Raw genomic sequence first — 12,665 nt, 5'->3', positions numbered from 1 at the left:
AATGACAGAAAGCTGATAACAGATTGTTTAAGCCAGTAGTCACAAGTCTGAAAAGATTATCTTCTGGTTTTGTAGTTAATCTTTAATAGTTGTATATTGTTGTGTTAGAACTCTGTCAGATACTCTCAGTTTTACTATTAAAGTAACTTGGATGCTTTTAAGCCTTTAATAAACTGCTCAAAACGTAAGCGTGTCTCTATCTGTAGTATACTGTTATCTTTATGCAGTTAACTGTTTGGGGTTTTGTGTGAAAGTGGCTTTATTCAACATTGTGCACAGAGCTTTTTTTTCACAGAGTCAGCTGTCTGTGCGCGTCCGTGTGTGTGGAGTTTGTAAAAGTGCTGAGTGATGCACCGACTTCCAGAAGGAGGGGTTGAGAGGGATCAGTCTCCTTTCTGTGCCAGTCTATACTTGGCATATTTACCGCACTGCAGAAGAGAATGCTGTCTTGGCAGTGTGAATATAACTAACATTTTACCAACTGGAACTGTTAGTATAGAGTAACAACATACAGGATAGTGCAAGGAAATCAAAAGATTGCAGTGAGATCCTTGATAAGGAAAGAAAGGGCCATTTTAGTGCATCTTTAAGTGGTTTCTTCAGATGTAATTTGCGAGACGCAGCTTTTTTGTCCTTTGCATATTCTTCTAGCAAAAGTGCTGCAGTGTAACAAAAATCTTGCTTGTATAGAATTATGCATATAACAGATTATAAATGGATAATACAGTTGTATTAAAGGATTTACAGCTGTGTACAGAGATGCCCAAGCTGATGTTGCTGCACTATTGTTGCAGTGTTACTTTCTCTTGACTCGGATTGCTATAAAGGTGTTTATTACTCTTAAACACTTTCTTTTAGATGAGCTGCGAAGGATTATCCTCAATCACAAATAAAAGGTCCCCTCCAGCTGCTGCATGCTAATAAAGGTATTTTCTGTAAGCCTTCTTCATGTTTTCTCACAGACCAGCATTGCAAAAATGTCCCCAGAGTACATTGTTGTTGTTCTTTCTGTAGAAGACAGTTTGTTGGGGAAAAGAAACTGTTAGTCGTGTGATGGCTGCTTGTTTGTTGGTGTAGGCCAGCTGCAGCCAGTTGAGCAAACACTCCAGTGATTTCTTCCACATGTATCTGATGCCATTTAAGGGAATCTGCCTATTATTACATGGCCAGTGGCAACCAGACACTGTGAGGAATATCTATCAAAGGGGGGGGGGGGGCAATTAATTTTCCCATGCGATCACATGAGAAACTGGGATTGTTGGGAACTGTCGAGCAGAATTGGGTTCAATAAACTGGATTCATTTTTGGTCAGTTTTAATTTTATCTCTGTATAAACTGCTCCTGGCAAGAGTAGATGCTAGGTTTGAGCAATTTGAACAAGTGTGTTCGGTTTAAGTCTGGTTTAAATCTGAGGTGGAAATTGAAAGGCGAGCAGACAGGTAATCCTCGCTGAGAGGTAATCTGTATATGGATTTGTTAAACTTCGTCACTGAGAATGTTTGTTCACATATGAAGGTAGATTTGAGAGCGAGAACGAGAGAGGGGAAAAACAAAAAAACAACCTTTTGTAGAGGTGTAGAGTTGGATCATGTTAACAATCCATTAAAATTTGGCTTGCATCCAACAAGATCCACAAAATCATCTTAATCATTTATTGACTGAAATTTGACAAAAGGCCTTGAGAAAACCCTCTGGTGTGTATTGTTAACAAATGCTAACTGTATAAAGATTTAAAATATAATTTCCCATTTGACCTCTGACCTTTCCTTCAAGGGCAATGGATTGATCTGAAAAGTCAAAGTGATAATAATGCTATATAAAGGTATTTAAAAGACATGTTACTCACTGCTATTGTTTGAATTGACAATACAGACATATAAGCCACTTTTCCATAAGTACCAACTCGGATTGACTGGTTTTCTATTACCATCCAGTACTACCTAATGAGTGTTGTTGTTGTTATAGCAACACGTCCGGTGACGTAATTAATATGCCACACGAACGCTACAACAAAGGGGGTTTTTTTTTCCTAGCCATTTCTGTCATTGCCGGGGTTTTTTTTTTTTTTTTTTGTTAAAAAGAGGGGGGGAAAAAAAGGGAATTAAAAAAAGTTGTTGTTGTTGTTGTTTTCGTTATTGTTGCTAGGCAGTTCCTGTTGCCTAACAACCGCGAGAGTAGCAGCTACAGCTGTGGTGGATTGCATGTTCGAAGGAAATGCATAAAATCTTCATTTTATGTTTGACTTTTTTGACAGCCAACACCACAGCCATGCGCTTAGTCCTTTTAGCCAACAACGATGCCAACTTTAGCTAATAAACAAGCTCATGTGACTAGTCTCATTTTATTTTGAAGGTACAACTATGACAGAATTTACATTGTAGATATTGTACTCTATATACTCAGTGGTAGAATTTAACTCTAATGTCTCAAATATTACATGTCAGTTAAAATCCAAGGTATCTATTTCTTTTTCATATCGTTTATACCTGTGAATGTCTCGCAGACAAATAATAATTGATGCGATCACTGTCTGAAAGCTTTAGTTAGTGTATATTTAAGCTTTTATGTTTCAGATAAAATGCAAGTCAAACTGATGTAGCAAATATTCTTTAATTGGATGACAAATTGTACAATATAATTTTCTTAAAATGTTAAAAATAACAGATCATTAAAGAGGCTGATCTTTTTGGGTCTAATAGGAGAGGGATGATACAGAAACATGACAGCCTTATAAAATACTTAGTTTATGAATGTACAACTTGTATTGAATGACAATAAAAGGATTAGTCTTCTTGTAATGGAAAAGGGGCTGCAGGAATGAAACATGGGGATTCCTTCATAAAATGTCTTATCTTTAAAACTGTCCATAAAATTCAACTTTCTTTTGTAAATGTTGTCAATACAAACAAATGATACTGATATATGGGTATTCTAAATATCACAATATAGTTTGCATTCAAATATCATGTCACATTTGACCTCTGATGCTCTCATTCAAGTTGACCCCATAATGCATTATATCTTTAAAGAAATTGCTCTAAAGCTTAGTAAAAACTCCTCCTTGCTTTCAAAATTTTGCTTGCATGACGTATACTTTTTGTTTAAATCCTATTTTCCAATGGACCTTATGGTTGGATACAACCAATGCGCCGGATGTTGCTCACAGGCCATACCGTGCCCAGGTCTGACCCATCTCGTACTCTCCACTGTTGTTGGAAAGATGGAATGAAAGATAAGTGCATAAATGGCCGATGCTGTTGATGCCATTTATGCTTGTACTGGTGCAATTAGTGTTCATTATTATGTGGTGTTTTCCCACTGTTTTATATGCAGTGCCAGCCAATGGAAACAAAACACTGGGACTTGTTTCCCTCATGGACCCCCACTTTTTTGTGGTCAGGCTCTCTTTTTTTTCTTTTTTTCCCCCTCTTTTTCTTTTTTCCAAAGAAAAAGAAAAAAAAACGTATTTTTCTACTTCTTTGTTCATTCCCTTGTGACCTAAAGTAGTCGGGAATACGCAGGAAGAATCAAGGGTACTGAACAGGCCAATCACAATTGGCCTGTTGCGGGCTGCGTCAGCACGATGTGTACTTGCATTTCTAGGGTGGTGCAAATCAAGTTACGGTGTAGGATTTCAGACAGGTGTGCGATTATGACGTACGTATGATGGTAGATTTCCTGGTAAAGGGTAATTCCCCAGTGAAAATAATGTATTGCACATGTCACCTTTTGGTTTTAAATTCAACAATAACTTGTTGAGATGCTTGGAATGTATTACAGTCTTACTCACAAATATTAATAACTTGTATACATTTAGCACATTAAAATTCTTCCCCTGTTTCTTTATTAAGCACATTTATTCGTTGTGCAACATAAACAAGCACCACATTTTCACCACTTTGTGGTGTGGTAGGCAAAAATTGTGCTTTAAAATGAAGTCTGGTGTAAAATCAAGAGGAAATTCTGATGTCACAAAATAATGCAGGGCTTTCATAAAGTTATCTTGTGGCAATTTTCCAGCTGTGAGATATCAAGTGGGTGTGGCTTGGCGTCTGTTGCAGCAGTGTTATCACCGTTACTCTTGCAGGAGCCTAAACAAAACTCCATATCATCTAAGCCATCAGGCGATCACAGCGAATGCGTACTATAGCCCTTTGTTACTCTAGGCCTCTCATGAAGGAAACTTCATGACATTTTGCGTAATGTGTGAGTTTTGTTATGATAGTGACACACTTTTGCAAGACTCAGCTGGTACTTGACGTGCCATTACTCTACCTTGTAACTTCTGCTGCTTTGTTGAAAGTTGATAGGGAATGAAAATGGTTATGATGCTTAACAAATTAATGTTATCAGCCGTTTATATTAATTAGCTAACAACATGTTAAGTGTAATGACTTGTAGATTACGCGTGTAATCCCAGAATGATGATGTGAAGATCAGGGCTCTGTGGGGGCCATGCCATCTGTTGAAGAAGGTCTTGTTCTTATCTTGAGGATGTGTCCTTATGACCCTGCTGTGTGCTTTGGATCACTGTTGTACTTCTGAATGACACCTTCCTGAAAGTGTTGTTGAAAGATCAGTCTCAATACCTAAAGTGCCTAGAACTATTTCAGTTTCTGTATATTATTCATATTTTAGGATTTTAGCTTCAAATGCATGTCTTCATTTAACCATACCTGATGTTGAGTCTCTCAGCTTATCTGCATCATCACTATGTACGTTCTTACAAGGTTAAATCCAGAGTAAGTGTGTGTAAAGGATCCATATGTAAATTTGCATTTGATGTGAAGCGTTGATCTTTTAGCAAACATTAGAATGAACGACCTGGCTGACAAGTTGTTGACATCTTGGTTGCCTGGATTGTTTGTTTATCTTCTGCATGGATGGCTTGTGAATTGGACTGTATTCAACTATTGCAAGAGGAAATGTGTGCCATGTGTTTCTCTGGTGGTTAAGTCATCTGTGGCTTAGCTTATTCCCCACTGGGAGGTTGAGTTTGTGGTCTGTGTTTTGCAGTTGTACAGCTTTAGTTTATTTCCTGCTTTGATTGCTCAACAGGTACAGAGCCGGGAGATGCTCCTTCAGCTGGAGACTGTGCTAATGTTCCCACTGTATAGGCTGGTAAGGTGTAGCGAAAGGCAACATTTGTCTGTTTTCTTTTCCATTTAAGACACATCTGTTTATCATTCTGCTAATCACTTTTCGTCCAAATGCTTAGCAGTTGTTTTAAGGCCAGATTTTTCTATTTTGTTCAAGTTCATAATCAGTATTGGTTTGCCACTTTGTTAAATGTACCTTTTGTGGCCAACCATCATATCAGTGTCTTCAATGGAAAATAGAGGCAACCCTGACAGTCTGCTAGCGACCAAAGAAATCACAAAGATGTTTTTTGTTTGTTTTTTTTCTTTTTTTGTGGACCACCATATACCTCTTTGTGACCAGTTTCACGTAACGACAGCAGTTAACTTTCAGCAACCACCCGCCAACTCATTCAGTCACCAACTGGGCGACTGATTGGAGTCTATTACAGAGTCTGCCAGATGTCTGACGGTGCTAATATGAGAATAATGTAGGGAAGAGTCGATGAGTTCGTAAAAAGTGTACGGGTGTATTGTGAACTTCCTTTTGCATTCTTACTGCACACAGCACCCACTTTAAAACTCAAAACACACCATCTGATGTTGTGTACAACCTGTTACAGTGTCCTAACCTGATTTTTTTTCTTTCTTTCTTTTTTTTTTTTTGTCACATTGTTTGGAGTTCATGCATGAAAACTGCTTTGGTGATAAAGAGAGACGGAAAACCAGAGGACATATTTTTCATATTCCTCACCAGCATAGAGTGAAGAAAGAGAAAATGCTTTGAGTGCTTTTGAGCAAGTTTAGGGAGTGTAGAAATACAAGATGTCGTCATGGCTTCAAAAATGGCTTTAAAGATACAATGAACAGCAACAAGTTTTAAAAAAATGTATAGGCGAAATGAGTAGGGCCTTAAGCAAGACCAAGACTTGCAGAGAGCTGTCATGTGACTGATGTGTTGACAGACGGATGACTGAATTATGGCATTAAATGATACTTTTTAACAATGTTCTTTTGTAAGGCTGTTGGTATTTGATTTTATCAGAGGGCCAGATAGCATTGATTCAATGGGGCAGAAGCGACAGTGAAAGGCGAGCAGTTTGTGCTGCAGCAGGTTGTGCGGCTGCAGTTATACTGCTTCCAGCCAAACTAATAAACACTGACCTTTAGTACAGTCGCCCAGCGAGGGGGGAAGGACAGCAGTGGGTGTGAATGAGAGACATAAAAAGAAAGCGAGCGAGAGCGGATAGTGGAATGTGAGGGATGTGAATGGATCAAAGAAAAAAAGAGAGGAAGAAAAAGGCTAGACTAGATGGAGAGAGAGAGAGAGAGAGAGAGAGAAGGCAGTGGAGGAGGGGAGGTGTGATTAGTGTGTGAGCCTGAGCTCTGATTGGTCAAAAAGCCTGTATGTATGCCTTTGCCTGATTCTGTGTGTGTGTTTTTAGCCAGTGGGCGGGGGATTAAGCTTGCATCACGTGGTCGCTTTAGCTTCTTTTCCACACAAACACACGCCCTCATTCACTGAGGGCACACACACACACACACACACCCTCTCACATACACACTCACAGCTGTTGATACTTCTCTATCTGATGAACGCTAGAGCAGCCAAGACGGGGAGACTGTAAGAATCTGGGAGAATCTGCTGGCAGCTTCACCGAGGAGCATTTATATGGAAAATCTGCAGGGACGCGTGGACAGACTGGTTTTCTGATCGCCGCCTGGCTCGCAGTTTCTGTTATTCGTATCCCGCTCTTTCTCTCTAGTCTCTCCCGGCTTCTTTCTGGGACTCACTGGTGGAATTTGTGCATGGGCACCAAGCAGCAGTGAAAAACAGAGACATGTGTTTTGCCTCAGCTGCCTACTACTACTCCCCATTCTCTCCCATTCACTGACCAAGTAGGAAATAAACACAAGGTTGGTTGTGCTTGCATTATATTTGTGTGTCGGCTGCTTGTGTCAGTACACCTGTTTGCATATTTTATATGTATTCCCTCTGTCTTATGGACGGATATGTTTTTGTTTCATACATCTGACTTGAGATCTGTTTTCTGTTCCCACTAGAACCGTGGGCATGACTCCAAAGATTACTATCCAAAAAACCGATTGGCAATTTAAGGGGAATTCCATGTTAGTGTGGCTGCCAGGGCGCTCAGGCATATATACCTCTGCACTGTAAACACGTCTGGCAATAACAGTGCAGTGAGTGTGAGCACCAGAGAAGATTAGCTCTGTGAAGGAAGACACCAGGGAGTGTTTTAGAATCCGTATAGATGAAGTATAGAGAGAAACCTATTAGTCTGAATATATTTGCAAGTTAAAATGCATCCACAGTCACTAGTTGTTGCTCTAAATCAAGATTTCATAAGAAACCATCAGCTTAAACTGATAGCCAGGCATTGCCCTGTGTCATGGGTAACGCTTGCTGCTGGCACAGTGATGGATTCAAGAGGAGCTTTCCTCATCTCATAGCAAAGCTGCTGGAGGATCATGTAAGCTGCTGAGCTTTTGGCTCAAACATTGTCCTTCAGTTTCACTGCTAGAGCTCTCACGCAGGCGTGTTTGGACAGGGAACGCACCTCCTTGTCTCTGTGTGTTTGGGTGTGTGCATTAGCAAAGTTTACGCTACAGGTCACTGTGTGCGTGTGTGTTCGCGCTGCTTTTTGCAGCACTCGGGGATATAATTAGCGGCGCACAGATTCTTTCCTAGTATTGTTGTTATTAGGTTTGTAACACAACCCAAAAGGTAGTTTGTCTATTTTTAGAGGTGGCAGAGATGTAGGCAGGCTTGCTTTGAAGTCCATCTGCCCCAGCACGATAAAGACAGTAGCTGCATGTGTGTGTGTGTGTGTGTGTGTGAGTGGGGAGCCCAGACAGTGTCACTCAGAATTTTAGGGAGTTTCTGCGAATATATATGTTTACTCATGGCTTTTTGCTTTGCTTCTGCCTTTCTAGTAAGTTTGCATGTGGTATACAACGAAACAGAGTGAGATGGATAAACGTGAAGCAGAGCAGAGTTAAAGGACTGGAGAGAGGTCTGTGTAGGCTTCTAGATTAGCTGGCTGTCATCAGATGAAGATGGAGAGTTATGCCTCGTCTCAGGCACTTGCTCTCCATTTCCAAATGTCAGAAGTATTAGTGTGTAATGGATGAGTCCTCTGTCTTAGAGATAAACATTGAGTTCCACTAATGGAGGTTGTCCACAGAACCAATTCAAATACAAGGAAGTGGTCAGTTGAACTGCAGCGAAAAGTCACGAACATGTAGGCATCCTTAATTGTCCTTTTTTTTTTTTTTTTTTTTAAATGTTTGCTGCAGAGAACCGATAGACGAGAACAAGTATTTTCATACTACACATAAATGAGCTTTTACATTAGGATGTAACTAACTGTAAAGAGTTGCTTTGATGTATTTTGGCCAGATAAGATATTTCAAGTCATTCTTTTAGCACTTTAAGTTACTTTCTGTCACTTTATACATGAAATAACATATTAAATACAGTTGTATTGTACAGTTGGTTTTTATGCCTGACCACTTATTCTTACCTGATAGTTAAGGCCAAGCTTTTTACTCTTTTTACTCGCTGCATTTGTTATGTAACTAACTAAAGTCACATTGAGCATTCTTTGGTTCGTAGCAGTGATTCGTGGCACTGTTTTATAAATGGGAGCTTTTTCATGGACCGCTTACCCTCAGATGAAGACATGTTGTCTGTTGGTGCTTCTAAGTGTGCAGATGGAGAAAAAGAGGAAGGGTCACTAAAGGTCTCGAGTTGAGAGGTTGTGCTCACCTCGGGTGCTGCGGTCACAGTCTAGTGCACATCAGTAAACGCAGCCCACCTCATTTATCAGCCACAGATTTGTGAAGTTTAGATCAACTGCAATACAGCGTTATCACACAATGCCACACTTTAATAGGCGTTGCCTTTGTAAATTCCAGTCTTTCACTGAACAAAGTTCAGTATAAACTGGCATCTTCAGTGGGCTGCATTCAAAAAGTGTAAGCATCTGTCATGGAGCATGAAATTAAGATTATAAATGTTGCTGGTATAATGTGAGGATCGGGTTTCATTCTTACTCTGAATAATTGTGCGTTCTCTCAAATGCGCACACACACAACCACCACCCCCACTGCTCCAACAACGTCGATTCCTCTGGATCTGAACAGACTGAGATGATTCGAGATGAGGACAATGATCTATTGACAGAGACTGGGGGAGGTGGGGGTGGGGTGGTGGAAGTTCATGCTGGGGACTGCTGAAGTTGTGACACAGCAGGGATGGGGTGGTGTATTCATGCATGTGAGTGTGAGTGGGGGGGTTGGGGAGTCGTTTTATTTTGGTGAAACTACAGCTGTTGCATTCAGCCATGCAGGGATTCCAGTCGGCAAACTTTATGCGTGAGCTTCTACTGTCAATCACACCTTCCTTAAATGCATTTCTTCTTTACACGTCTGTCAAGTTTCTCCCACATGGTATTCCTCAGAATAACTCCAGTAGAAGATATAGGAAAAGCTGTGGATATAAAGCACGGAACAGGACAGAACAGCAAATGCATCTTTATATCTAAGTCTTGCTCTCAAAACCTTTTGTCTTGGGCCTTTGTTGATCAGGCCTGTGTACAATTGTTCAGTAAGCAAAACAGTGCGGGCAGGAGGATGAATTCAATATCATGTTACATAACTCTGTGCTGCCCAGCTGCCTTCAGTTAAAGAGGATTTTACTTTTTGGGAGGCTTTCATTTGTTTTCATAGTATAAATCACAGCTATGGCAGGGAGATCAGGCAGACAAAGAGTGGTTTCCTGAGTTCCCAGTGGATTCTCAGAGGTAAAGACATATAGGAAATACTGATGTTTAATGGATATTTGAGTAAACGCACAAATTGGGTGTTTTTTATTTCAGCCTAGAGGTTTAGGCTTCTTCCTGAAGAGAAAAACCATAAATAAAGGCTCTCAGTCACACTCCAATGTGAGTGATGAGAAAGGAAAATATTGGTTAATTTGCCATCCATGTGTGAGGAGTTCGTCAAACTTTGTTTTGTGTGTGACTCTTCTATACATTGCGTTGCGTGCGTCTCATCTAATCTCAACCACCATTTTAATTGGCGTTTGACCTGAATGAGTGGCTTAGTGGCGTGTGTCAATCCTAATCACCGCTCAAACCCTGCTGTTTCTTATAGTATTAAGCTAAGATGACAACGCTGAAGTTGACTCGGTGCTGGCACAGGAACCTATACATTTTAATTCTGGTGCTGTCAGATGACTACTGGATTTAAAAAAAACAAAAACAAAAAAAAAAAAACAACTTGGGATCAATTTCCTAACCTTTTTTTTTTTTTTTTTTTTTTTTTGCTGTCATTCCTCTGTTGGCCAAGACACCATCTGGTAGCGATCCCATAAGCTCCGCCTCTTCATGATACACCAGCATCTTACCCTTTGGCACTATAACTGCAGCTGCATATGCTGACAAGGGCTCCTGGAAGATGCAGTATTTATTTATTTTTAAATCTCTGCTTGCATTTTGTTTTTTAATCTTTTGCATTAGTATTTTTGTTTTGACTTTATTGGCTTTGGCCCTTGGCCTGAAAGCAAAACGCTGAGGTCATTTTCTATTGCATTTACCAATTCCTGCATCCTGCAAAATGCTTGTCATGCCAGTTGACCTGAGAATGAACAGTGGGCGTAAACCACCTCAGCAGTCAAGGTCTTGGATGTCAAAACAAAATTCCTCCCGCCCCCGTTTGTATGCTTTGTTAGTTGATCTGTCAGTGCGACCTAACCAAGACCTACATGTAGTTGTGACTCAGCAAGTGAATGACATGAACTTCAGGATAGAACTTTTATTTACATCAAACCGTAGTAGAGTAGCACCTCTATCGTATAGAGATAACAGGGACTTCCTTTTCCTGTTTATGATACAGTGTGCCTCTGTGTGTTTTCATCTGATAAAAGAGAGGTGGTAGGCATGCCGTTTTCTTACTCATCATTGGTCTCATTTATGCTACGTGCCTTAAGCTGATTTTAAACATGAATGTTTGTTGGCATTCAACTAACTTTCATTGAAAAATATTCATGTTTAAGAGCGACAAAAGTATAAATCCTGTGATCGATACATTGGCACATTTGAGCTTTCGCATTTTTCCTTACAGACTAATCTCACTTAGATCTTGATGCTCATTTTATTTGCATGCTACAGCGTTTTCCTGGTATATTACCACCCTTCATTTTATGTGCATAAAAACCACAAATCACCTGAACATATATTCTTTTAAGGTAAATGTTAAACTCTCCTTGCTTGCCTTTTTTTAAAATTACATGATACGTGTCATGTAACATGTCAACCTTTCTGCTTTTCAGGTGACAGTCAGAGTGGCAGCCATAGAGCAAGCAAGTGAGGTGAAACAGGCATGAGTGCGGACAGCCATCAGGGGGTGGTGACCACTCCTCCTCCGGCTGGTGGAGGTAGTAAGGAGCGCTACTTCGACCGGGTCAACGTGAATGATCCGGAGTACATCAGGGCCAGGAACATGTCTCCCGACCTCCGACAGGACTTCAACGTTTTGGAGCAGAAGAAACGTGTCACACAGATACTACAGAGCCCCGTAAGTTAAGAGGAAAACGCATAATTTTGTTTCTTTTTAAACATGTTAATGTTAGTGACCCCTTAGTGCAAATTTAGATATTGAACAAACATTTTTTAACACGTTGAGGTTTTAAAGGCATTACTAGTGTACGTTTACCTACTGGGGGATACTGACTATAGTGTCCCTGCAGGTTTTAGATCTCACCCTGGGCAACATCTAGATTCTAGATGGATAGACATGTTGAGAAGGTAATTTATCCATTTAAATCAGCTAATCCCATCTAAAACCTGCAGGAAGTAGGATTGTATATGTTAAAACTTATTAATCCCACTCCGAGGAAGTGTATATGTTAAAACACAAAAGATATGTCACAGAGGTTTTTTGTATGTACATAAAGTCCAGTGTGACTAATAATAGATACACTGAATATTTTTTTTTTTATTAGGTATTTATCTTATGTAGGGTACTGTAGTGTGCAGCCTCCACTGTCTCATGCAGGTGATAGGTGTTGTTGTCCGTGAAGGTTATTAGCTCAGGTAACATCAGTCTCTCACACATCACCTCTGTGGAGTTGAGGAAACAGAGCTGGCCTTATTCACCAGTTTGAGTCGTTTCTGATCCTGCTTCATGTTGCCACCTACTCGGCAGACAACTAGATAAAAGATTGCAGAAGCCACAGCTGTGTCATAAAGGACCTGCACACCCCAGAAGACTTCAGCCTGCACAGAAGATGGAGCCAACATTGGCCCTTCTTGTACAGAGCTCAAGTGTTTTCCAACTGTTAAGCAGGTTGTCACCCAACACCTTAAGTGGCTGAATCCTCCTTTATTCAGTGCAAGGCAAATGTGGTGACCAGCCCATTGATGCATATTTTTGAAACGGATAATACATTTCAGGTTGCTAACTTGCTGATGGGCCTGATTGTGAAGCATCATGGTTACAAACAATGTTTGTAGTCGAGGAAGCTTTAAGCTGCAGGATTGGAGAATCCACTGACTGGCAAAA

At 40.3% G+C, this 12,665-nt stretch overlaps 1 protein-coding gene across 6 annotated transcripts in view; it reads left to right on the top strand.

Moving 5' to 3' along the window:
- add3a (adducin 3 (gamma) a) overlaps positions 1 to 12,665 on the top strand; it is a 103,481-nt gene that overhangs the window by 56,394 nt on the left and 34,422 nt on the right. For 5 of the 6 annotated variants that reach the window (XM_031727457.2, XM_039613386.1, XM_039613387.1 and 2 more), the window contains one exon: positions 11,434 to 11,678. In XM_031727457.2, the coding sequence (XP_031583317.1) occupies positions 11,484 to 11,678 (195 nt within the window). In that variant the 5' untranslated portion in view covers positions 11,434 to 11,483. Of the gene's footprint in view, positions 1 to 6,616; positions 6,996 to 11,433; positions 11,679 to 12,665 lie in introns of those variants that run through there. The other variant, XM_031727456.2, reaches the window with a different exon arrangement.

Source organism: Oreochromis aureus, linkage group 6, assembly GCF_013358895.1.
Source record: "Oreochromis aureus strain Israel breed Guangdong linkage group 6, ZZ_aureus, whole genome shotgun sequence".
NCBI lineage: Eukaryota > Metazoa > Chordata > Actinopteri > Cichliformes > Cichlidae > Oreochromis > Oreochromis aureus.
The sequence above is the reverse complement of the archived record's forward strand: the minus strand, read 5'-3'. Positions and strand labels throughout refer to the sequence as shown.